Raw genomic sequence first — 27,838 nt, 5'->3', positions numbered from 1 at the left:
TATTATTTCTTGAAAATGTTTTTTAAAATGTCTAAAAATGTCCCTGCTATGATTTGAAATAAATGAAATTAAAGCTTTATTTTAGGCTGAATAGCAAAGCTATCAATATCAGGTTCCTTTCTATTTGTGGTTTGTATGTGTATACTGACTATTTAAGCCCCTGAATAAAAATGTAAAAGACTCGAGTCTTGCCTTGTGCTCGATCATGCTGCCGATCTCAGGCAGGAAGTTCTGGGTAATGATGCGAAACAGGTGCCGGTCCTGAGGTGAGGTTTTGTCCTTAATGCTCTCAGCCAGCCTGGTCCACTGCTCCTCATTTTCACACACCAGAGACCAGGTTCCACGCTTGCGCTCTGTCACAACACACACACACGTACACACACTTGTAAGTTCTCATAGAGCTCACAATATTACGGTACTGATCAGTATTCAGATCATAAATGGGGATATAATAAGTGGTAATGGAAATCCTTTAAAAATCGTTTGCTTTGTTCATAAACTCACCTTTACTCAGCTGCGGCTCCTCCTCTCTGTTCTCTTCATCTTGCATAGATTCAATCTCACTGAAATACACAACAGGAGATGCCAAGTTAAGCCACTTTCACACATGGCAAATTGGTCCATAGGAAACCCACTGCCTCTGTGCTGATGTGAAATAAGCGACTCATCCAACACACACACACACACACACACACACACACACTCTAATCCACTCCCAGGGGTCCATAAGTCATAGCCAGGGGGTCTTTAATTTTTGCAGAAATCACAAAGCACCATTATGAACCTTATAATAAGGTAATAATAAGTTCCTACATCTATACAGTAGCTCTTGTAGTGCCAATAGTTTTTGATCATATTTGATGGAGTTCTTGCATTTAGTGTATTTACTCCAAGCCTCAATACTTCAAATAAGCAGGCCTATAAATAATGTCAACTTTCCATACACATTTAAATAATGACCCTAATTTCTAACTTGAATTCTGTTTGTATAATAAATCTTTGCTAAGGCAGTTTGAGAAGCCCTGTCACAGAGATTAGATTTATTTTTCAACATTAATCCACTATTTCAAAAAGAAGGCAGCTTGCCTAAGCTTTGGCGTGCTTATGTGACCGAACAGCATTTAGACAGGTCTGGGCCTCACTTATCAATCTTTTGTTGTGTATTCAATACTTGCGTAAGCCAAAGTCAATTAAAATTTTCTGCCAGATTTACAAATGTTTCGGAAACAAGATTTTCTTCTAAACTCACATACGCATGTCAATCAACCGGAAAAAAGTGCACATAGCGTTCCTGATGCAAACAAACAGCTGGGAGCACGAACTGAACCATCACGGTAAAAGCTAAAAGGCAGAAGTGGAAATTCTGGTTCATGTAAATATATGATATGATTTGAAGTTGATCAAGTTGAGGTTTACATTAGTTATTTTCACTCTCTCTCTCTCTCTCTCTCTCTCTCAGAAGCATGATTAGGTTTACTGTTTTTTTCTTCTTCTGAATTTACCAGATTTTCATGAATACTAAATTTCTTGTTTAAATGCTCATACGAATGGTTTATGAATAAATCTGTTCGTATCAGTCTCGATAAACGAGTCCTAACGTATACAGATAATCAACCGGTATCTGTGAGTGGAGATATATAATATATATATATATATATATATATATATATATATATATATATATATATATATATATATATATATATATATATATATATATATATATATAAATTGTGCGTTTTTTTTATAATATATATATAAAATTTATTACTTTGTTTTTTATCTCCAGTTACCATTGCATTGGTCAAATCTCAACACTAAAATATCTCCAACAGAACACATCATTAAGCACATCACTCGCTCATCAACACATGGCCACTCCATGTTCATTTTTATTGCTTGCTGGCCAAGCTTCAATCTGATTGGTCAGGAAATAAAAAGCACATGACGTCATTTTTATCACAACGATTCAGGAAATTATTATTATTTTATTTTTTTTACTTTAGAAGCACTCCATGGTAACTAACTTAAAAAAACAACAACAAACAAACAAACAAACAAAAAAAAAAACATGACGGCACAGCTTTTTAAAACCAGCCCCATTCTACCAGCCTAGAAGCTGCTTTGCATAGGCTTGCTCCGACAGTTGAGGGGGAAATGCCTAGAGTGAAAGCAGCCTAACACTTTTATCTCATGCTAGGCTTGAGATAATGGACATCCAAGCCGACGTGCAGGACTGATCAACAGTTGCCGGAAACATTTAGTTGCAGTTATTGCTGCACTAGGGGGTCACACCAGATACTGAAAGCAAACGTTCATATACTTGTGCAATACTGGACCAAGAAATAAATGGCCAAGTATAATATTTTTGTCTCACTTGATTAATTGGCTTCTCTCTCTCATATAGACACACAGTATCTCACAAAAGTGAGTACACCCCTCACATTTTTGTAAATATTTGATAATATCTTTTAATGTGACAACACTGAACAAATGACACTTTGCTACAATATGAAGTAGTGAGTGTACAGCTTGTATAACAGTGTAAATTTGCTGTCCCCTCAAAATAACTCCACACACAATATGCAGTATTCCAGCATGATAACGACCCCAAGACGACCACTGCTTTGCTAAAGAAGCTGAGGGTGAAGGTGATGGACTGGTCAAGCATGTCCCCAGACCTAAACCCTATTGAGCATCTGTGGAGCATTCTCAAACAGAAGGTGGAGGAGCACAAGGTCTCTAACATCCACCAGCTCTGTGATGTCGTCATGGAGGAGTGGAAGAGGACTCCAGTGGCAACCTGTGAAGCTCTGGTGAACTCCATGCCCAAGAGGGTTAAGGCAGTGCTGGAAAATAATGGTGGCCACACAAAATATTGACACTTTGGGGCCAGTTTGGACATTTTCACTTAGGGGTGTACTCACTTTTGTTGCCAGCGGTTTAGACATTAATGGCTATGTGTGGAGTTATTTTGAGGGGACAGCAAATTTACACTGTTATACAAGCTGTACACTCACTACTTCATATTGTAGCAAAGTGTCATTTCTTCAGTGTTGTCACATTAAAATATATAATCAAATATTTACAAATATGTGAGGGGTGTACTCACTTTTGTGAGATACTGTATATATAGTCTTTAAAAGTCTTACATTGGTGATGAATCTTCATGCTTCTTTTTCGGGGGTCTTCCCCTCCTTTTTTTCTCAGGTGCTCTTATTTCAGAGATTTCACTGTGAAACGAGTCAGGAGAAGAAGAAAGCATGTTTTCACTTTGCATTACTGGATCTTAACTAAACTGTTCACATGAACACTGTATTAAACCTTCCATTCTAACTAATGCCCCCCTCCTTCAGCATACCCAAGCTCGGGGGACTTCTTGACAGGCTCCTCTTTATACAGGCGAGTGCCGTAGAAGTACCAGTAAAGGGCACCGTGTCCATCCTGACCAAGAGGCTCGACACGCAAGCTGTCTGCCTCCAGCCCCTGAGAGAAAAGGTCAGGAACAAGAAAGGACACGTCAGTCAAAAAAAACAGCTGAAAGACTAGAAACACCCAAAATGAGAAATGTTGTGTATTAGTAAAGTAATATTTCGTGTTTTCATTTGTAGCAGGTATGTCACGGATTTAACGGATGTCGTATAATTGATGATATAGCTGTTAAAACTCGGGCATGTTAAGTACATTTAATTTAAGCTAAATTGAGTTATGCACTGACATGAAAATTCCTTGTGGAAAAACAAAACCCCATGTTTGCCGCAATTAAACATGATTAAAAGGTCATTCTTAAAAAAATAAAGTAAATAAATATCATTAGCTGTTGGTACCGCTCTTGAGCAGGAACAAAAACCGGTGGCCAAGTAAAAATGCTCAGTTCCAGTTTTCTGGTGCCAATAGTTTTGCATAGTAAAGAAAAATAAACAAACTTTCACATATCTAATCACTATCTCTTCATCTCTATGAAATACTCTGCACACACTAAAGTTTCTTTTTGTATTAGGGATGTGTTTATAGAAGCACAGCTTTACTCTGCACTCATGGAGTGAGTCTTACCTTAAGCAGGTCGAAGACGTCGGCAGCATCTAAGCGGTAGTCACACAGCCTGTGCAGGATCTCCGCCTGTGTGCGGACTGGGAGCTCCTCAAAAGAGCTCTCCTTCAGAGGGTTTGGTTTACCCTCCTCCAGCTCCCAGCGGTAGCTGATGATGTCCTCCAGGTATCTACGGAAAGCCTGAGGCCTGACAGGAGAAATAGGATGTACAGTATTTAGCTACTTTTAAGCTTGCTGCCCCCCCCCCAATTTTTGCATTAAAATAAAAATAAAATAAAATAAAAAAGTAAGATTAGTTTATGGCTGAACATCAACTTATTGCTATCTAAACAGTTATTTATTTCTTCATTCATCCTCAGTAAGAGCTATATCCTGGTTAGGGTTATGGTGGATCCAGAGCCAATCCCAGGAACACTGGGCATGAGGTGGGAATACACCCTGGATGCGACGCCAGTTTGATGAAGGGCACCACAACCACACACTCATTCACACCTAGGGGCAATTCAGAGTAATCCACCACCAGTGTGTATTTGGAAGGTAGGAGGAAACCAGAGAACTTGGAGAAAGCCCACATGGACACAAGGAGAATATCCACAGTAATGCCTCCAGTTATACAGCCTTTGATCTGTTCAAATGACACATTAATCCCATGTTCATCAATTGCAAGAGTTTTGTACATCAGTAGCATTATTTTAGGTTTCACCAATGTTCACCATCAGAAGTAGTCAAACTGGTTAAACAGAAGATTGAGAATTTGAATCCCAAGGAAGTCACAGCCATCCGTGACCGGGAGTCCAACAGAGCATAACTGACCATGCTCTCTGGAAGGGAGGGATGGTGTGATGGCATTAGTCTAACCAGTCAATCAAAGTAACACCAGCCAATCACGGGAGTCTGTGAGCGCTCTGTGAACGCTTTCCTCAGAGTATGTCACAGTATCGTGTGCAGCAGTTCAAAAAGACTTCATTTCATCTGGATAGAAGCAGGTTAGACTTCACCTATGATAAAGAAGAGCTAGCCAGTGGGTGGGGATTGGCAAATGACGAAACTGTGAGAAAATGGGTTAATAAAAATAGTGGGGGAAAAACTAAAACGGATTGGCTCCAAAGTGAGTTTGTGTCGTCCTGTCTGGGAGTTCTGTCAGAACTAGTATGTACACGGTTTGGTTTTATAAGTACCTTCAACCTGCTAAATTTGTTGTAACTCTGATTTCTTCGGGCCAGGTCTGGAGACCGAGGGAATCACGGTACAACTATTCAGTCTTACTTGTCAAATATTTTTTATATTTTACTGAATTTAAGTTTCGGTATGCTATCTTGTTACCGGATATACCCACACTTCAAATCTATTTTTTGGTGATAAATTCCAAAGTAGAGGTTCGCTTTCCATTTCCACCCAAAAACCTTTCCGCTCAAGTGTATACAACGATGCCGCTACCGAACCAAAAATGAATCACCTCAACCTCAATCAATTTGAACGGAATCATTTCACTTGTGACCAAATGAACAGCAATGTATGCATATGACTGAAAGTGTTGAAGGCCCAGAAAAGATACGACAGGCGTCTATTTGGCTCCATTATCACGTTGGTTTGGACTGGGCAAACAAGCATTAGTTCTGGGTCACATTGTGTTGGCTTCATCCAAAAGCAAGGAGAGCTGGAGTTCCTGCTAGGATGCACAGAAACAAGAGGCCAGGCCAGGGGTGAACCCTGCCACAACACAGACAAGAAAGAGAGGAGAATGGAGGGAAAGAATGGGCTTATCTGGAGAAAGCAGAGTGCACTCACACAGCTGCAGGCCCCCCACTATCCTATCACTCCCTCTGTCCCCCCAAACCCCCCCCCAGGACGCTCAGCAAGCGAGTGTGTGGATGAAAAGGCCAGGGCCCAGCAGCTGTCCAGTCCAATAAACCGTTCTGTTAACTACATATGCCAGCAGGGTCATTTCTACCTGTGCTATGTACGTAGCTATAGGTGCTACTCTACCCGATGAGATATTTGCGTCCCTCAGGGATCAAGCCATTTATCACACACAGAGCACTGACTAAACCACTAACGCAAACACCCATTTCGGGGAAATGAGGCTAGAGCTGCCTCGGGCAAACCGCCAGAACGGTTCAAGCGTGTCATGACAAATGTGGTGGGTCAGTCCAACCTGCTGCACGAGCTATGACACATTCTTCAAGAGTGCTGGTGATGGTTGCGAAAGTGATGTCAAGCCTCTGATTCACTAAATTTGGTGTCGCTGTGGTTGAAAGAAAAAGACTTACGTAATGTCGTTCCGCTGGTAACATCCCTGCAGGAGACAGCAGACGAGCTCAGAGAGGAAGTCCCTGTCGTGTTTCAGCAGCGCTTCTTCCAGCTCCTAACCAACAAACACACACAGAGCCACAGGGAGCAGAGGTCAGCCATTTTTACAGGGTTTTACAAGCCCCACTTTTTACCAAGTTATGAGAGCATATCGGGTTTAACGACCGGGGTCGTTCCATTTTTACAGGAGAAATGCTTCACCTCAATAAAGTATTAAGATGGACCAGGGTTGAGTTCCTGGCCTGGGCTAGCAGTAACTGAGATTGAAGGGTTTTTGAGATTCATTTAGAGACTGTTAATGAAATACAACTTTTTTTATTTATTATTTATTTATTAGCATTTTATATCTTGACCATGAAGGCATCCTGTAAATCAGGACTGTCAAATTTTAGTAACAAGCAAGGCTGCAGACATTAACAAAGAGCTAACGTGATCTACACAGAACAATAATTCACTTTATACCACAGCTCTATTAACGTCTTGATTCTGATTGCTCAGAATGTGTTGCCAGCAGTAATTCAAATGTTTCATGATTTTATATAAACTCTATCTATCTATCTATCTATCTATCTAAACAGCTAAGTCACAGCGACATATATGGAGAACACAAAGCCACTGCAATCTAAAGCTAACAAGTAAAAATGTATACACGGTTAATTACAGGTGTTTTCAGAAGTTTTCTGTAAGAAAATTTTGATTTATTATTATAATATTTATGGTATAAGAGGAATAGAACCCCCCAGGATGTGTTGTTATAGGAAATGTATCCTAATAATATCCTCTGCTTTGGTTTGAGCTGGACAGCCTCAAGCCTGCGCTCCTATGAAATGCCTCAAGGCTCTCAGCAAGGCTCCTGCAGCTGAGGTTCAAGTTCAACCTTTACCCTTCTCCGGCCCGGCACTGTGCGCTCACTATTCAGACTTTATGAAGCGGCAATAAGCAGGAGAGTAAACTCCAGCATGCTGAAAGAAAACGAAGCCAAAACACTTGGCACCAGCAGGAGCCCAAAAGGCCGGGCTACCAAACCACCTCCTTCGTCTGCGCCCAAGCACCACCCTACCCAAATGCACTGCTGAAAGATAGCTGAGAGGGCAGATATGCAAATTCACACTCTACCCCTCCACCCTTCCCCTGTGACCCATGTCAATTTCATTTAGCTCCCCCTTCTCAAGAAGCAGCACAGCAACTACACTGAGCTTTAGCCTCTTTCATTTTCAAGCCTCTCTCAAGGACTCAAGGTTGCTGCTCAGTCCCTCAGGCAACAGTGCACACTTTTCAACCTCAGCCCCAAATATCCTCCCCCTTTCCTCCTGAAGAGCAGAGTGACACTCAAACATTAACTCAAGGGCAGGATAGGCAGACCTCAATACATTGCGAGATTCACTCAAGCTGCAGATTGCCGCCGTTCTCCAGAGAGACAGCAGAAAGAACCGGGGTCGGCAGAGGTCGGCTAACACATCTCCTGGCTACGTGGAGCCACGGAAAACCTTGAGGACGGCATCAGCAAGATGAAAAACTAGCGAGCGAGCGAGTGAGAGAGAGAGAGAGTTTGAACAACACATGTTAGTGCTTAGGAGGAAAGAAAAAAAAATCCAGACTCTATTTCAAGCTCTGACAAAGAAAACACCAACTGTCTATCGTTTTTTTTTTTTTAAATGCTGAGCCAACTGAACATCCTGGGAGGATCTTAATGAGTAATTTAAAAGCTATCGATCTGCTTGCACAGGTGTTCAGCACAAGAAAGAATGGATGTGTCAGTGTCTTATTTGAAGGAGTCAATTGGTGTGGGATTGAGTTTGAAAGGTGACTGGCCTGGCTGTCAGGTGGGCTGGGCGGAACACACACACACACACACACACAAAATAAATAAATTAATAAATAAAAAGGTTGTGATCCTGCGGTAATCAGACGCCCTTTCATTGTCGAATTTATATTCACATCGTGACATTTTACATCAAGTCTTCCCTTCAAAGCACCCACTTCACATCCATTTCAACGCATCCTTTCAGATCAGGGTTGGCGCTCATTATAACTGCTTATAATAAATATTAATTTCTTCATATCTTCAAGAGAGCCCAAGAAAGCGGACGAGCTGAAATTCGACTCATGAGATCACAGTTTTCCTTTGTACTCATGACTGAAGTGATATACAACAGAAATCTGGGGATGATTCAGTACAACAAGCTATGTTGGTGAAAGTGTGGAGTTGGTCAGGAGGTTCCTCAGATCCTCATCATGCTCATACACACTTCATGGTCCCCTGACAACCAACGAGCTGAAGAGAGCCCATCTATCGGTGCAGGCTGCACTTTGATCACACTTCAAACCTGAGTCCGGCTGTGGGGGATTAGCACCACCGCACGCCGGCTTTGAAGTGCCATTCAGCAGCTCAGATGGCAAAGGAGGGAAATAAATGTGGTGTGTATGGCTTCTTTCTTCCGCACAAGCCAACTCCCCCCTCAACAGCTGGAAATTTAAACTAGCCCAGTCCCACCATGCCTTGCTCACTGTTTGGGAACATCCAGGGCAACTGAAGTGGGCAGTTTGATGCATCGTTCATACCATACTCCCAAAGAACTTCCTAAATGGTGATAACGTTCGTGACTAAACCTGAATTAACTGTAAAAATTTACATGAACCAAATGGTGTATTTTAGATAACAGGTTGGAGTTTCTTGAGGTAGTTTTCCACAAACATGTATCATGCCAGTTAATCATTAAAATATAGATTTCTTCTTCTTCTTCCTCTTACAATAATAATAATAATAATAATAATAATAATAATAATAATAATAATATTAATATTCACCATTCAAAAATGTTTCTTACTCGTTTTAATAAAAAAACAATATTTAAATTATATAACACCCAGATAATTCATTCATTTGATTACATGGTAATTTACTCTAATTTATTACCTTCAATATATAATAAAATAACATTTAAAAAAATAAACTGTGAACCAGCAATACGAGGTCAGAAGAATACGTCACTGAATGCCACCTTATTTGTCCAGCCTCCACAGCTGATTCTCTACATAAATTGTAAAGGACGCTTATGGCAATCCATCCCCTCATTCATTTTAAACAACTAAACATGTGAACACTTAAAACTAGCTTTCCTGTTCTAAAAAGTTTTCACCCCCATTTTTCTGGCCAACCAGCATTTAAAAAAAAAAATCCTGCACCAACAATCTGCATCATGGACTAAGCCCAAACACCTGTCTAAGACACAGGTGGTTTCAGATCAGACCTGGAAAGCTGCCATTTAGTCTGCCAGGAAACACTGCTGCTTGAGAGACTAGACTGAGCATCAACGCCAAGAAAGCGATAAAAGCTTCCTAATGATGGTGTATTTACCCAAAATGTTGTCAGACAAATGATTTAAGCCGAGTTTGGCATTTAAGCCTCTAATGTTCCCAAGAAGCAGAAAAGCTGCTGAGGTTTGTTCTTTTTCCCCCAGCACTTTCTTCTGATGCAAATACCGAATATCAGATTGAATCCAGGTCTACCTGCAATTCAAGCCATAGTGAAACCGTGAAATTTTGAGGACACCTGATCATCACACCCATGTGATCCTTCCCCAAACTGTCAGAAGCACACAACTGCATAGGATGTCTTTATATGCTGTAGCATTACAACTTCCCCTCACTGGAACTGAGGTGGCCAAACCTGTTTCAGAATCACAATGCCCCTATGCACAAAACAAGCTCCATGAAGACATGCTTTGCTAAGGTTGCACAGACCTCAACCTCACTGAACACCTCTGGGATGAACTGAACCACAAGCCTCCTCAATCAACATCAGTGCCTGACCTCACTAATGCTCTTATAGCTAAATGAACACAAAACCCCACAGCCACGCTCCAAAATCTAGTGGAAAGCCTTCCCAGAAGTGTGGAGCTTATTATAACTGCGAAGGGGAAATCTGGAATGGGATGTTCACCAAGCACATGAGTATGATGGTCAGGTGTCCACAAACATTTGCCCATATAGTGTAACTGCATTCTTTGTACTCATTTACAGCATTTTGGCAGATGCCTTTATCCAGAGGGACTTATATTTATCTCATTTTACACAACTGAGCAGTTGAGGGTTAAGGGCCTTGCTCAAGGATTACTGCGATTTGAACCCAACCTTCTGATCAGTAGTCCAACGTTTTAACCAGGGAGCTACCACTGCTCTACTGTACTCTGCAAAATAAAGTTTATCCAAATCTACCCTCATCTAATGACATGAAATGGTTCACAGTAGAAGTACAGGCATGTCATGAGGCCACTGACTGAAATCTCATCCAATGTCATGAGGCCACTGACTGAAATCTCATCCAACCCAAAATCATTATAGTATTAAGTCACCTGAATGATTTAAGCACATAATTAAACATCTTTTAGCTTCAAGACCATTGTGGCCCAAGTTACTAGAAAACAAAATAGCCACATTACAAACAAGCTGACTCAGTTTTACTGACTATGATGGTAAGCAACTCAATTAAAGCCCACAGCTTCAAGATCTGCTGAAGGTAAATGACCCCTTGAAGAAAAAGCTGATCAGGCATTTTTGATTGGCTTGTGTCAGCAGTCTCCTAGGCCTCGGAGGCCAGGCAAAACCAGGACGTTGCTAGTGTCAGTCCCTGATACACACCAGAGGCCTGCCACAGATGGTGAGGAGCAGTTAACAGTCATTGCTACTTAAGGGGAATACGGGGGATGGGTGGGGACATCACCACCATGTAAAGACTCGTCTCCCCTCCTTCCTGCAAACAACCTCCACAGTCGTGTCTTTTGCCCTGCTGAGTTCTGTGTGCAGAGAATGGGTAAAGATCTATAGTTTGTCATAGATCTCAGCACACCGAGCTTACACTTCCAAACAAGTACTGTACTTACAACCACAGGATTAGGGAAAGAACTTGTAGTTGATAATATTACCCCAAGATGACAAGTAGGAATTTCAAGGGGGTATTTTCTTTAGCTTTTCTTGGTTAGAGGTTGGGAATATCAAGTTGTGACCTCAAAGTAGTGTGAAAAGTGAAGTATAGCAAAGCAAGTTTATTTAATGTTGGTGTGAGCAGCCATCTTAGTTCAGGATATGGAGCCCTTTCTGACTTTTGAGTAGGAATTCTGATTCGAGGGGCGATTTGTCTGGTTTTTCTGGTCGGATCTGGGAAATTCAGGAGATTTATCCGAACGCACAAAATTTGAATTGCTCACTTTTTCACTTTGACACCACAAAAAAAAGAAAAAAAAGAAAAGGGATCTAAATTTTTGTTTTTACTGTCAACAAAGAGAGCCAGACCTGTCTCAATGTCAAGGCTGGGTGGTCAGACACTTCCTGGGGTTGAGATCACAGCTCAGGTCTTTCGGTGAGGATCATTAGCTACAAGAGGAGTTAATCGTCCCTACAGGAAAAACCGCCACACAAATATCCGTTTCCTTTCTGACCGTATGAATCATGAATAGCTGTTGGTCTGGTCTCCTTTCCCGTATCTTTTACAAAACTAATTAGGTCTCAGGCTACACATACTGTATGCTTGGCGAATTTATGGTGGAGGCTTGAAACAGCAAAAAGTGGTTCGGCCTTCGAGACTATCACGGTTTATTAAGGATAAACAAACAAACAAACAAACAAACCTTAAAATCCTTGGACCAAGGTGTTTTTTTTTTACATTATCAGTAAGAGTTAGCTAGGATATGTTTCTACCAACAAACTCTATGCGGTAGAGTGTAAGCCATTCTCACAAGTAGCTGCTCTCCTACAAGCTGTTTAAAAGTAAATAGTGTAAAGTATAATAAAAAATAAATAAATAATTGAAAGATTTTGTTTGGCCTATGTATCGTCAGTGATCCCTGTGATCCTGTGTCTCCCCAAACAACTGTTCCCGAGAGCAAATGAGTGTGTCTCGCTGAGCTTTTGTTCCAGACTTACTCAATCAGCTTCTCAAAGCACATAGACATCAAGTACATCAATACAACAGGCTCAAACACACACACACACACACACACACACACACATCCCTCCTCCTCGATGGGCTCAGGCTCCCTCACGTCTCCCCATGTGTATGTTTGTGTCACGTATAGCATTGAGCCTGGGCTTCCCAATACCCAAGAGCTAAACTCTTAAGGGTTTGTGGGGTAACACACTTGCAGCTTACCCCCACCACCTTACCCAACACACAAACACCACCCCCTTTATCACATTCAGCTGTCTAAGGGAAGCCCAAGGTGCAGCCCGTGATGACACATGAATTTTCTCATCCATCTCAAAACCAGTATGTTCATGCATCACGGTTACCAAAACCCCAAACAGCAGATTAGCACAAAACTTATAACAGTAAACTAAACAATCACGCCATCTCCAGTTTCACTCTGAGCTCAGCAAACTCCCGGAGAGAGTGTGGTGTGTTTTCTGGAGACAGAGACAGGGAGCCATAGGGAGAGGAAACAATAGAGGCGGCTGAAACAAACCCTAAGGAGTGTGTGCCCCACCCCCGACACACACACACATGACCAACTCCCCGTGTGAAGCCATCTGATGCATGTACTGCCGCACTCACCTGTCAATCATGCCTGGGGGAGGGGAGTAGATTATTACAATGTAACTCGGCACGGCTGTTAGGAAGACCCCGAGAGTAAAGGTATTATTGTTCCCAAGAGCAGATTAAGCCTGTGGACTTTCTTTACACTGAAAAAGATCTGTTTTTACGTGTGGCTCATTTAATGACTCGGGGTGTGACCGTACCCAAAGCAAGAGGGATCTGGACTTACGCAGACATCTATACGACAAGACGGATGAATTCTCCAAATCTGATTGGTCAGAAGGTATTTGTATAACGGCACAGCTCGGACTGTAACTCCCTGCTGTAACGTGAACAGGTTTATATTAAATGTGCTCGTTCGAATACGTTATCGTTTCTATAGTAACAGCTCCCACACAGGTACGACTTGTATTTCAGATGCTCCAAACCCAGAGAGAGAGAGAGAGAGAGAGAGAGAGAGAGAGAGAGAGGCAGATGCAGGTCAGGGAATGACTATTAATTGTTGCTATAGTGTAAGTGAGAACTGGAAGTAACTTGTATCTCAGATGTTCCACAACACTGAATAGAGTAACAGATAACAAACTAAATCTATAAACTGTTAATGTCCGTTATGTCATCCGTTAATAAATTACAAGGTTGTAATCATTGTGGTAGAAGAAGAACAAAGATCATTTGTTGTGATCAAAGCAACTCCAGGCTCGATTTTATTCGAGAGGTGTCTTGTGATGCCAGGGCTATGTGGTATTCCTTAAAATGCAAACCACTTTTCCCCGCTTCCTCTCTTCAATCTGATTTGCCAGAAGGTGCCGAGTTGTTTCCTAGAACTGCGACTCGGACAGTAGTTTCGGATGTGGGTATACGTTGACGCTCTCGTTCTAAAGTTACGTTGTCATTTCTATAGTAGTACCGGGGACTAGTATGGTGGGCGCTACATATAAATTGTTGATATGGTCCAATTTCCTGTGAGGAAACATCTATTGAACATTTTTGGAAGGAGTCTCACGTCACACAACAACAGAAACCTACATGTGAAGGAGGGAGGGTGTCTCGCTTCCTCCAGGACGTCTTTTCGAACTGCTGCGTCACAGGGCGACGCAACACACCGAGAGGAAAGCACTGTTCACATTCTTCCACATACATTAGTGCTGAGAAACTGACGAGTTGCTCCGATTGTCAGGGGAGACAGAGAAAACATCATCCATCTCTTCCATAGGGAGCAACTACGTGGGATTCAGGATTCAACGTGGGCATCGTCAGGATTCAAACTCAAATGATAAGGAGAATGTTTTAGAAAAACCTTCTCAGCATTCTGCTCTTTGTCTTTATGCTTGTCTATGATTGTTGGGTGGGGGTGGGGTTATATGAAACTATAATAAGTACCCATAAATTTACATTTAGTCATCATCATGGAAACATGACACTACAACCTAAAATTCTGTTTGATATTTCCAGTGTATTTCACAGAAAGCGACATCCTTGGTGTAATCACAGAAACAGATAGTATATCAAATCTTCACGTACTTCCAGTGAAAGAGTGATGTAAGCTGAGCCATAGGTTTGGTTTATTTACTACACCACAAATCTTCATAAATAAACTGAAAACCTTGTGGCATCGAGTGGCTCAAACGCTAATGAAAATATACAGTAAGCAAATCTCGCAAGAAAGAAACTGCAGACACAGATCCTTTACTTTCAGCTCGATCCACCTGCTTCACACACACACACACACACACACACACACACACACACACACACACACACACACACACACACACACATGCCCTCAACTGTTGTTCTGCCAGACTACAGACTAAATCTCCTATTACAATCAGGCTGTAGAGAGGCTGGAAGAAAAGGAAGCCCAGATGAACTGCAGCACCCAGGCAGGAGCACCTCCACCCTCCAGGGGAAAAAAGGCAAAGAAAGAAAGAGCCACCATCTGTGACTTAGTCATGGTGATGCCAACAGGGAGAGAGCTGGAGCAGCAGCAGTGTGTGAGGAGCATCGTGAATGAGGGCCTATTCAGCACACGCAGAAAGCACACCCACCCACCAACCCACACACACACCCACCCACCCACCCACACTCCCGACACACTCTGTTCTCAAGAGCAGAGGGCAATAAGGGGTGCTCTCAGGAAGGCGAGTGGAGAAGAACGTGACCAAAAAAAATGAGACTCAAACAATCAAAGGCAGCGTAGAAAGAGTCTGGCCTGGCACAAGAGGGTGAACCCATCTTACACTGGTAAGGTCTGACGAGAGGCTCTCTTCTGAAATCAAGGTGGCAAAGATGCTCAAAAACAAGAGCAGAAAATCTCATGCTCATCGCCGGTGCATTACGATGTTAAGAACATAAAGAACCCAATACAAAAATAATGGTATAAGCCATAACCTCAGGACAAACAAACAAACAAACAAACATACAAAATGATGTGGCTGGGAAAAGTCTTCTGGAAAACCGACTTCTGGTCCAGCTTCCTGTCTGTCGTTTTATACACCCTCACTCATTCTATGAAGAAAAACAAAGCTTGTAAGTGAAGGAGGTAGCTAGTACAGTTATCTCGTCCTGCTACGAAAAAAATATTTCCTGTGTTTCTAACAACGTATTTTAGTAAGAGAGGGCAATTATTGTGTTAAGGCCTACAAGTCTTCATAGTCGGCGTTCCCTTTAACAAGTAAGAAGATAGATAGATATGAAAGTGGATACTTTATCTAGGCATATGTGGAGTGTACGTAGCTAGTTAAGCTGATGTGAATCTACAATGAATTTGCATCCTTTTTGGCAAACTGCTAAAACATTAGAAGGAATAATAAATAAATAAAAACTCGTGACGACATAGGAAAATATTCCACTTCCACAAGTAATTTGTTGTGGTAAGTGGCACCACACTTCCCTGCCATTGATTATTTTCCTATAACAGCACATCAGTCCATGGTTTTATAGGTTAACAGGTCTAAATCTCTCCCCCATCTTTTCTGTGACTTGTTGTTCTTCACCTTTTCCCCCTCAATCATCTTCACTAGGATTTGCCCGGCTCAAATATTCACACGTTAAAGGAAGAAATGTCCCATATGGTTCAAATTTCAATTTAAAATTTCTTGTTCAGAAATCCTGCGTTTCCGTCTACGCGATAACGTTAAAACCAAATGCGAGCGTTTTAACGCTGTTGTGCACAGGCTCTGAGCTCCGTGACAGGTGGTGCTATGCCCCTGTGATTTGACACAGAATGACCCAATGGTTTTAATTAGCACTCTCTCAGTAAGTCGTGTGATCGCTAAAGGACGAGCGATAATTAAAGGCTCTTTAAGCCACCACAATTATCCACAGATCCAGGTATGCAAGTCGTTAATGATGAGCGTAAATGAGCTACAGCTTAACAACCGAAACGCCGGAGAGCTTCCCAAGGGAATCACGCAACCAATCTTGTCTGCAAGAGTTTCAGAGGCTTGCGTGAGTGTATAACTAATTGATGTGGTGGATCACGATGGAATAAAGGAGGTTTGGAAAATGAGTTTAATTGGGAAAACACCAAAGTTGACATCGCTACCCGAAATGGCATGGTGATCGATACAGAGGGACGTGTCAATCTATACAGCACTGTCACTGACAGACTACATGAATCTACAATCTGGGCTGGAAAGAAGTCAGCCCCAGCCTCGCTTCTCACCTCTTCATACCATACAAAATATTGATGCAGATCCTTGAAAGGCAGGAGGAAAGGGGAGGGGTTTAGCCCAGCTTGCTCGTGTATACCACCACCCCTGATTAAGACATATCGAAATAGTCAGGCAACAAAACCAAAATCATGCCAAGCAGACAGGCTCAACTTCCTGGCAAGGGGGTGTGTACGCAACGGTATCCTGGAGCATTCAAGGTCTTTTCAGGGAAGTTTTGTTTTTCCCCTCTCAGAGTTTGAATCTCCCCTCCTCACAGCCAAGACTCCCTGTCATAGGGGCAAATTTTAGGGCTCGTTTCACAGATACAGTGCTGGGAAATCAAGCGTGCTCAGCTCAGACAAAGAGCAAGGAGATAGCCTGGGTGATCGGGGCCTCTTCCTGCCGAGCTACTGTCTCTTCCAAGCAGGGATGCGGAGAGTGACAGTGAAGTGTAACCAGGGAACAATGTGACAGGAGCCATTTTATGAGGCTGCCGAGTAAGAGGAAAAAAAAACAGTCCAAAAAAAAAAGATTAAAAAAAACCCCCTCTTTTGTTGGGCCACCGGAACCAAACTGCTGGAGAGACCGAGCTGACCAGCACCAGCCACCAGCAAACTGGATCACTGCGTTTATAAAATACAGCAAGCGCAGTTCCAGTGCACAAAGACACTGAAGGCGCAAGTATCGATCGTCCTCGTGTCCGTTCTGCCGAGCAAGTCTTACACTGCGTCCTGCTCTGCAGAGGAAGATAAACAGAGGGTTTGTAAACAAACCAAGAATGGCGTGAGGCTAAGCTTCACGCTTCCATTCAGATGCGCAATAATAATCCAATCAGAAAAACTTGAACTGGATTAAAGATATAATCTGAATTTAAAAACTTATAACAGACTCTGTGAGTTTACCGATATATATTCTTTAGAGAATTTTTCACAGTGATGCTTGTTGGTAAATGAGACCTGTACTCATCTTGGATTCACATGAATCGAAGAGGGCTATGGGTGAATGTGCGTTGTGATGACGCGTCTTGACGTCTGTAGTCATCTTGAAAAAATTGCAATCCCCTCAGAATACTGCGGCGATTTTGTATTAATTTCTGCCATGGCAAAAATCGCGAAATCCTAGAGGGACTACCTAATAACACAAGCCTTCCAAAATGTGTAATTGTTGATATGGTGAAATGTTCTGTGAGAGACTTTTATTTAACATTTACGCAAGAAGGGTCCAGTTTCAGACATGGGAAAAGCTTCAGGAGAGAGGACGTTGCATTCTGTGGTTTCTCACTAACTTGACAAGCAAGAATTTTTCTTTCATTGATGTCTGTTTATAGCTACTATAACATAAGTGATAAGAACAAATTTTGTTTTCATGGACATTCCACAACATTAAATCTAACTATCAGGTAAGGAGTATGAAAATGGTAAATGCAGGAAAGATTTCTGTAATATAAAGAGGAATAAAACACTTGAGGACTTAAAATGTAACAATCTTGAGCTCATTACCGGAATCTGAGTTTTTTTTTTTAAAGGAGATTCACTGCACTACTGCATTTATAAATTATCCAAATAAAAAGAAAATGTTCTTTTTAGCTGGCTAATATAAAAAATCTTTTGTTAAAAGTTGAAATGACAATAGTTGAATGGCCAAAAATAACATGATCATTTTATTTGCCACTGCAGACAGTAGACATGTCGACTGTACTTCAGGCATCCTGCAATTCCCCCTAGGGCTTTCATCAACTATAGCTCAATCAAAGCCAAAATTTTAGGTAGACCCTCATATGGGTCAAAAAATGACTTCCTAACGCCTGGTCTCTGGAAGTTAGTACTATCAGCATGTCATCAGTTAATCCCCTTCCAGGTAAGCTTCCTTCCATTTAACACACATAGAATCCTCTTACACTTGGATTTGTGTGCTATTTTCTGACACTTTTTTTTTTTAAAGCCCGTCCCTTCAGAACGCAGATGAGAATAAAGCAATAATCTGTTTACTAAGTTAGCACGCTAGAATGGTAAATTTTACGGCTTATTTATCTCCGACATGAAGAGATTTAAGTGACGTTTCAGTGTGATGTTCGTTGAAACACTCCATTATAAGCCATTCTTGCTCAAAACAATAGCAATGTGCCTAATAATGTGCATTCACAGCTTAAATCACGCTACTGTCAATCACTTAGTCAAATATTGAACAAGGTGAGCAATTTACACGCTTTTCTGAAAATATCTTGTTAACCAGCAGAGTCAAAGGCCACATCAAAACTCAATTAACAAGAAACTGCAAATTGGACATTACAGGATCTCATCACGCCAACTTCCTATTTTTAACATTTCATCATCATCCTTTTTTTTCTCTTTAACATACTAGGACTTGCTTGATTTTGCCATCAGGATCAAGCAACAATCAAGCAAACACCGCAATATTAGCAGGATCTTGCAATTTTTCAGAATTGCTGCAGAGTTTCTGTAGATTTGGGCCAAGACGCATCGTGTGATGTCATTCAAACGTGCATTCGGTGAAAGGCTTCTTCAATTGAACATGAGTACAGCTAAAAGGTCTCATTTACCTTTTTTTCGCAGCAAACATCACTGCGAAAGACCGAGCAAACGCGATTTCAAAATCGCCAATTCAAGTAGTTTTCTGTGGAAAAAGTGCCACACACTCAAGCATTTTTGGCAGTAATGGCATGCAATATTTAGCATTGATGGAAGGAGTCTCCAGTGTCCGTGCTTTGTAGCAGTAACGTTTTCCGACATGGGAACGCTTTCAGGTTAGAGGACTTTCCGGGTTCTGTAACATGACAAGCTGAGTTTATTTGGCTGGTGATTTTTTATTTATTTTTTGGTTTATTTAACAGGGACAATGCACTTTAATAAACATTACTGTAAATACACCAGAGCTAGCCAAAGGCTATTCTTCATCTGTAGTCCACGGGCAGAATGTTAGTCTCGCCCTAAAAAAGTGATTGAACAGAATGATGTTCATTATATAAAGTAAGCCTTCCAAAACATTAAATGTAACACTAAATGGACAAAGAGTACAACACAACAGCCTTCAATTAAATGAAAATTTGTAATTGTTGCCAAATTGCTCTGGTGTAAGTGGAATAAAACACTTTGAATATTAAAATAAATAAGTTAATAATAAAAATTTGGGTTGTAAGGGTAACTCTACTGCCCATCAGGCCACAGCACAATATCCAATCTTTGATTATTTTCCTATAACAGCATGCCCCTAAATCTGTGTGTGTTCAGGTGACCTTGAATCCTTCTAATTTAAATTAAATGGTAATTTCCCCCATGGTAATGCTGCCATTTGCATCGAATTGCCCATTTACATTTATTCATTCTGCACACACCTTTTATCCAAAGCAACAAGTCCAGTAGAACCCAATCCAAGCATCTAGTTGGTTAAGGACACTGAATAAAAACACACGGCTCATATCTGGATCCTGCTTTGTGTCCGTTAGAGCGGTTAGTCTCTGGTTATCAGTATGTGCTGAAAGGAAAGTCCTGCTCAGTCTGCCTTATAACAGAGACTCCAGATATGTTTCAAGAGTAAAACCAAAACCGGACTAAGAGAAATCACTAAAGCTAGGACACGACTATGCAGCAGCATTGAGCACTCGAAAATAAAAAGTGAACACATTCAACAAGCAAAGCAAAGAAACGTGGCATCAAATCTATGTGAGAAATGTACAAATTTGTAGTTCATGCCTTTATTTCTATTAGTAAGTAAAGTTTTGCAGTTTGGTGTAGGTTCAAATGGTCAAAACACTACGTCTGTGGACTGGAAACGCAAATGAGCTCAGGTTTGATGTAGTGTAGTACTTTGTTTTTTTTACTCACTGATGACAGAGTTCAAAGGACTTAATTTGAAATGGACTGTGGAGTTGAAAAAAAAAAAATTGCAGTTTCCACACATCATGTTTATAAAATTTAATCTGAAACCTTGCACAAGAGCCCTGAAAGCCAAAGAATACGAGATCAATTAGAGGTGATCCAACTACAAAACTTCACTCGCAAAATTCAAACAAAGGCCTAAATTACAGGTTTATGAATGATAAATTCAGACTGTAGTGGTAAATTTCTCGTTCCGCACAGTTCCATTTCATAGAGTCGGCCTTGTGTTGCATATTGGAAGAAATACACAACAAGCGTAACACAACTTCCCTTAAGCTGGTTTATACTTCCTTTAAACTAGTACAACTAGTACCTTAAACTGGATTTACATTCAAGAAAACCCTGTAATTATGGCACAAGATCAAAAAGGGTTTTCTGCTGCCTCTGAGACTTGATTTTTCTAACCTATAACCTGGACTATCTATAAAGCACGCTCCAACCCTCGTTAACAAGCAGAATTATAAGCACCTCCTAATTCACTGGCGGGATTACCGTTTTGAACAGTGACATGAAAAGACCCTTAATGACGATAAATGACCTGAACTTGACGTCCTAATCGAGGCGCTCAGAATAGACTCCTCATAACAGGAGCTAACCTGATAGACTGCAGGAAGGAGAGCTGAAGGCTGTAGGTAGGGGGTCGGTGCATGATGACAATTTACAAACTTATGTTCCACATACGCATTTTTCCAAGAATATCACACAAGATATCTTCAGTATTTCTAGATCAACTGTTAAACACTCTTTATAAGGACTCGACTTCCTAGAAAGAAGTAAATATGTAACAGATGACAAAATTTACAAAAATGCATGACAAAACAATGAGCTTCCCCCATTACAGAGAGCCTTTTAACAAGAACCTGAGAACCTCTTACGTTAAAACACATTAGCATCAAATTGGTGATAGTTAACCGAAGGTCTTTTTTTTGGCCTGATGGTAGTTAACTGGAGGTCTTTTTTTGGTTGGCGGTAGTTAACCGGGGGTCTTTTTTTGGGGTTGGTGGTAGTTAACCGGGGGTCTTTTATTTTTGGTCGGCGGTAGTTAACCGGGGGTCTTTTTTTTTTGGGTTGGTGGTAGTTAAAACTGGAGGTCTTTTTTGTGTGGTAGTTAACCGGGGGTCTTTTTTTTTTGGTTGGTGGTAGTTAACCGGGGGTCTTTTTTTTTTGGTTGGTGGTAGTTAACCAGAGGTTATAGTTTTTATAGTTAACCAGAGCTTCTTTCTGTAGTTAACTGGACAGCTTTTTTTTAATTAAACCCCCACTAACTCCCCCTCCCCATTAACCGGAGGTTTTTTTGTTTGTTTGTTTGTTTAAGTTAACTGGTGTTTCTGTTTTAGTTAACTTTAGGTTTTTAGTTAGTTTTTTCTGCCAATGACATATTTGACACACCAACTTTAAGAAACCATAAATAGATTTCACCAACACAGCTTACATCCTTAATCTTCAGTGTAGGCCCAAAAAATCATGCTGTGTACGTGAATGTTTTATCAAGTTGTTGTCATGTCATAGTGACACTTCAGTTAATTAGATACTGTCTGTCGAAATGTCCATGATGCTCCTGTGCCACAGCCACAAAGAAATCTTCATATTTTCTTAACCATTTTTAAGATTTATGATATGCTCCAGTTTCGAGTTTAAGGGTGACCAGAAAGTAAATATGACCTGTGGTTAAGGTGCACGCAAAAGTGAATGTTAATGAAAGCTTGCAGTTTTTATAACTTATATATATATATATATATATATATATATATATATAATATTATAATATTATATATAGTAGAAAATGTCAATTTCATATTGCCACACAAACATACAGGTTTTACATCTCTGCATAAACCATAAAATTCATTATCTTCATTCGCTTCCCATAAAACACCACAATCATTTCAAAACTCTTCCTTTCACGTGGAAAGCCCTTTTTAATTGTCTCTTTAAAAAATTGTCCATTTAATCTTATTCTTCCCTACTCACTCGAGTATTTGGACTCCGTGTGAAAACACCTTGACAGTTCCCATATTTACAGACACTTACCTCAAAACCATAGCTACTTTCAGATACCAAAATAATCACATAGTTTGCCATGGAAACATTCCCAATCATCTCAGTCCTCTGGCCTACTCATTCTCATCGCTATTCTTCATGTTTGATAATACAGGTACTGAATTTAAACCATTTTAGCACTGGGATTGAAGAGCAGTTTACTGAAACAGTGCATTTTGAATCCAGCTTCTTTACCCATGTGTTGTGCGCACTGGTACTTTTTAAAATGGACTTTAAAAGCAGTATATAACATTGAGTTGACCGTGTTTAACTACTGGGCTACTCTTTTCATGCTGACTTGGCAACTCTTGACTTTTTTTTTTTAATCCATTCACCTTTAGTAAGCAACTCTGCTGCCTTCAAGTCCTGTCAGAAATGTCATACTTATAAGGCAAACATAGCCTGAATGCCACCACGATGTCGTAATTACTTGGGATACAATAGCTTGTGAACTTGTATTTTTCTGGGGGGGGGGCGTGTCAGTAACAAAACATCACGGCAACTGTCGATATGAACGTGACATCTACAGCGGACGGTGAGATTTAAGTGATAATTAAGCCATTATTTTCTTTCACCAAGACAAAATGAACTTCTTGTTGTTGATGATACAAAAAAACATCCATTCATTCATTCATTTTCTGCACCATTTATCCTACACAGAGTCGTGGGGAGCCTGGAGCCTATCCGAGGACTCGGGAAGGAGGTGGGGAACACCTTGGACGGGGTGCCACCCCATCGCAGGGTACAATCACACACCTATTCACACACTACTGAGAATTTGGAAATGCCAATCAGCCTACAGTGCATGTCTTTGGACTGGGGGAGGAAACTGGAGTACATGGAGGAAACTCTGGGAATGGGATGGGATTCGAACCCCCTACCCTGGGGGACCACGTGTACTTGAAAGTAGCATTAACCCCGCTTATAGTCGGGGAGGATCTGGAACATATCCCGGAAACACTAAGTAGGAGGTGAGAATACAGCCTGAATGGGACACCAGTCCATTGTAGGACACCATACACACACTCATTCACACCTAAGCGCCAAATTTAGAGTCACCAATCCACATACCAGAATGTACGTGGGGACTGTCGAGGAAACCCAGAAAACTCCACACAGACTGTAACCCAGGTTAATGGGTCAGAACCAAACCAGGGAATCCAGAGCTGTGAGGAGGTATGCTTCTCTCTGACCTGTTTAAATCCAACAAATGAAATCCCATTACAGATTGCCAGCAGACTGCTTTGTGATCAGTAGCAGAGGACAAGCACCGACGTCTTCATCAGACCCAAACATGCAAGAAAGACAGGGAAGATGATCCAATTACCAAACACTACAAACTACAACCCAGGATGGCTCAAATAATCCGCTTTCTGTTCTTGTTACAGCTTTCCTGGGACTCAGCGTGTGATGTGTAAAGCGCCAATGCTCTCTCTTTAACAACAAAGCGATGCCAAGTGCGTTTCACACCTCTGGGGGGTGAAAAAAAAGAAGAAAAAAGAAGAAAAAAGAAGGGGGGGGGGGTCCGAGTGATGCATCCAAGTCGCTCTTTTACATTTCCAGGTTTTTTGGGCATGCAAACTACCAATAAACTTGTGTCACTTGCTAGTTTTTTTTTCTTCATTTTTTAAATATATATTTCAGGGAATGTTTAAAAACCAGCACCTTTAGATCTTTGATTAATCGAGTCAGTGTTAGACTGAAAGCCCCAGTCTGCTGTAAATGACTCAGGAACAATGAAGCCTGGCTGATGACTAACAATAAACTCATCCTGAACTTGGCTTTAAACCTAATACACAAAAAAAGAGAGGGGACTAGACAGTCTTGGGAGCACAAAAAAAGTTGAATTATAAAAGGTGTATGACTTTTTTTTTTTTTAAACAACTTGTATGTGTACTGTCAATCAAGAACACGTCCAAACACGTTATAAACATGGCTTTATCATTATTATTATTATTATTATTATTATTATTATTATTATAATGATGATGATGCAAGAATAAAGTTAATGTAAACTCAGGCACTTTATCTGATGGATAAATAAAAAGAATGTGATGTTATCAGATAAACAAGGTCACCAGAACAACAACAAAAAAGTTCACAAACTGCAAACACTCCCCACTCTCCTGTTATGTCTTTTAATAACAACAACAACAACTTAACAAGACTTTAAAACATCATCAAACACAACATGGAGTTAACCAAACACGAATGACGTCATCGGTGTTTTGAATGTTCATTAAGCTAGCTAGTTTTGTTTGTTTGTTTGTCGATAAATAAAATGAAAAACCAACACAACGAGTGAGCGAACTTTCTGATCTGATTTGGACTCCGTATAACTTTTTTAGTATATAAATTATACTTCTAAACCCAATTTAAGAGTCAAGTTTAGAGACATAACACAAAGCTAGGGTTAGAGGGTTAGGTGCGCGTGAGACAATAGTTAACCACAGTTGTGGTTGTTTCCAGACTCTTTAAAGAAACCAACCGGGCGTTATAATGAAGATATATACACATGTATATTTACTACTTTTCATGTCGCATTACCTCAATTTCAAAGTCTGGTAAGTTGAACGCCGTCCTGAAGAGCGAGCAGAAGTGCGCTATGGCGGGGACTTCCCACCAAGACTGGATCTCCTCCACAGAAGCTGTACATCCCAGGGACATTTTTTCGCTCCGTAAAAGAGATTCGAATTCAGAATTTCTCACATGAGGTTTCGTTCGTTGACGCAACTATCGAACTTCCTCTCCTGTCGTCTCTTCTTCTTTCCTTTTGCCATATGACTTTTTTATTAACTAAACAGCAAAACTTGCTCCGTTGCCATCGCGACCCAGTGGACATACTACAATCTGTTTCAATCACGATTTCACAACAAGGAGAACAGATGGGGCGGAATGTACCATTCTTCGCTCACGCACGGGGGAGGACGCCAACCAAAACAAATGATACGCGAATGAAATTAATAGCATTTATATTAAAGAATCGTTCTGACACGACTACTAGTGATGTGAAATGTTAACGTAATCACAGTTGGGTGGGAACTCTTAAACAATGGATAATCAACAGTTCTTTAGGGTTGTTTACATCACCTACGCACTCAGATGGCGCAACCCTATTTAAAGGGAAATGCACGAGCCGTTTGGACTTTAGTTTTGCGCGTGAGGGTTTGGTGCTTCCCTGCTTCCGGAAATACAACAACACCACCACCATATTATTATTATTATTATTATTATTATTATTATTATTATTATTATTATTATAGTTAGTTATTTAAGATACACAGCACACTCAGCATTGATCAATTCGTATTAATAACCACGCTTTCAATCAATTAATGTTATTTAATTAATAAGTATCTTGCCAATCAGAATAATCACTAAGCATTGTTTACCAAAAAAGTTAATCATCAGACATCACAAAATCATGCAAGGAGCTAACTCAGCCCTTTACCTTAATAAAAGGATAGACAAATAATTCAGACAGAAAATTTGCAATAGCATGCAAAGGGAGCGTTAGTATCAGCATTTAATGTAATAATATAGCGCCATCTATCGGCCAATAAATGTAACTAGATAAGATGAAGATAAGATAAGATAAGATAAACTAAATTCCCTCGTTACAGCAGCTCAATTACACACAACAGATAAGAAAATACACATTAAATAGAAAAGAATTGATATATAATAGGAATAGAAAGATAAGAATAAGAGTAATAATAATAGTAAAATTTACACTATGAACACCTAATTTTATGTACAGATGAATAAGAATATATACAGATGAGTAACACCTCGTTCATATACAGATAAATAACAAATGGAATATTGCAAAGGTCATAGTAGAGGGTGAGCAACAGAGAGTAATAAATGAATAAATATACATAGTGCAGAATATTATGAACGTGTTGGCTGGTGTTGTGAAACAGTGCTACATTAAGTTGTTTTTGTATTAAAGAGTCTGACAGCTGTTGGAATGAAGGACCTGCGGTAGTGAAATAGCATTAATGTGCTGCTGTCACCTTTATTTGACCCAATACACTATAACACTCTTAGTACATACTACTGGGCAACTTTTAGCTCCTTCACAGATGAAGAAATATCACTGAAACTTGACTGAACATCTTGCTAGCTGAAATACATTTTTATTATTTTATCCATTTTGTCCTAAGAGCACTTTTTCACATTTCCAACAAAAATGGCAATAAATTTAAGACTATATTGACTATATTCTTATTACTTAACCACTACGTTAGTGCTTCAGTTTTTTGCATCCTTGTTTATTTGTGGCCGATTTGCTAATCTCGCCTATAAATGTTTTGAATATACTGTGTCTGCCAAAGAAAAGCGCATCAAAATCATCGATATAGTGAAGTTTTCTGTAGGGAGAAGTTTATTTATAACATTTCTGGAAGGAGTCTGCAGTGTCAACACTTAATGTGACAGTAAGTTTTCCTCCACAGGAAAAAAAAAAGTCTTCAGTCTTTTCATGGACATTCCACAACATTAAATGTTGGAGAAACATTATGATGTGTTGTTTTTCATTCAGTAAAAATATAATCACTGTAAAACTTTTGGGGTGGTAACAGTAACTCTGTCATCCTGCTTTTGATTAGTTTCCTATAAGACCCATAAGCCACGTCTTTCATTCCTTACATATGTAATAAGTGCTTGAGTATGACCTCCTGTCACATCTGTTTCAATCAGTTGATATGTTGATATGTTTAAGTGTACTAATTTTAAAGGAACATTAAGGCCATCCATGGTATCTTAGCAAGTGAAAATATCTTGCATATAGTCAGATTTAGCAAGTATTTCCCATTATAAGACTACAATTAACCAAATATAAGATTATTAAACCTACTTCTAGACATCCTTTCTCATTTCAAACTTTACACTACTTTCCTGCTCTATTGGCAACTAATTTTGCTTCTTTCCAGAAATGAATGCTTAAAAATTGCAAAATTCTTTTCAATATTCAATTCAATTCAATTTTATTTGTATAGCGCATTTAACAAACATCGGACATTGTCACAAAGCAGCTTTATAGAAATATATAAATTCAGGATGTAAATTAAAAATGTATAAACATATTCCTAATGAGCAAGCCAGAGGTGCCGGTGGCAAAGAAAACCTCTTGACATGTTATAAGGGAAGAAACCTTGAGAGGAAACAGACTCAAAAGGGAACCCATCCTCATCTGGGTGACACCGGATAGTACGATTATTAATAATTTCCTTCTAAAACTGTGTACTACATGGTCAAAAAAAGCAATTGTGTAACCATAAAATTCATTATAGTTTTAACATGAAGTCTATTTTGTGGAACTTATCAACTGTTCACTGATGGAGACTTGG

At 40.2% G+C, this 27,838-nt stretch overlaps 1 protein-coding gene across 2 annotated transcripts in view; it reads right to left on the bottom strand.

The window, feature by feature from the left end:
- Positions 1-25,350, bottom strand: part of LOC108268950 (chromatin remodeling regulator CECR2) — a 41,037-nt gene extending 15,687 nt beyond the window's left edge. The window contains exons 1-7 of one of the 2 annotated variants that reach the window (XR_008396929.1): positions 25,032-25,350; positions 6,321-6,415; positions 4,054-4,237; positions 3,362-3,486; positions 3,153-3,233; positions 505-563; positions 193-353 (exon numbers count right to left, since the gene is read on the bottom strand). Coding sequence is in view for 1 of the 2 variants with exons in the window: in XM_053682414.1 (XP_053538389.1) it covers positions 193-353; positions 505-563; positions 3,153-3,233; positions 3,362-3,486; positions 4,054-4,237; positions 6,321-6,415; positions 25,032-25,151 (825 nt within the window). In the remaining variant the exon portion in view is untranslated. The remainder of the gene's footprint in view (positions 1-192; positions 354-504; positions 564-3,152; positions 3,234-3,361; positions 3,487-4,053; positions 4,238-6,320; positions 6,416-25,031) is intronic. The other variant, XM_053682414.1, reaches the window with a different exon arrangement.
- Positions 25,351-27,838: the final 2,488 nt, after the last annotated feature.

This window comes from Ictalurus punctatus, chromosome 8 (assembly GCF_001660625.3).
Source record: "Ictalurus punctatus breed USDA103 chromosome 8, Coco_2.0, whole genome shotgun sequence".
Taxonomy (NCBI): domain Eukaryota; kingdom Metazoa; phylum Chordata; class Actinopteri; order Siluriformes; family Ictaluridae; genus Ictalurus; species Ictalurus punctatus.
Note: the sequence above shows the minus strand (reverse complement) of the source record. Positions and strands in the feature narration are given on the sequence as shown.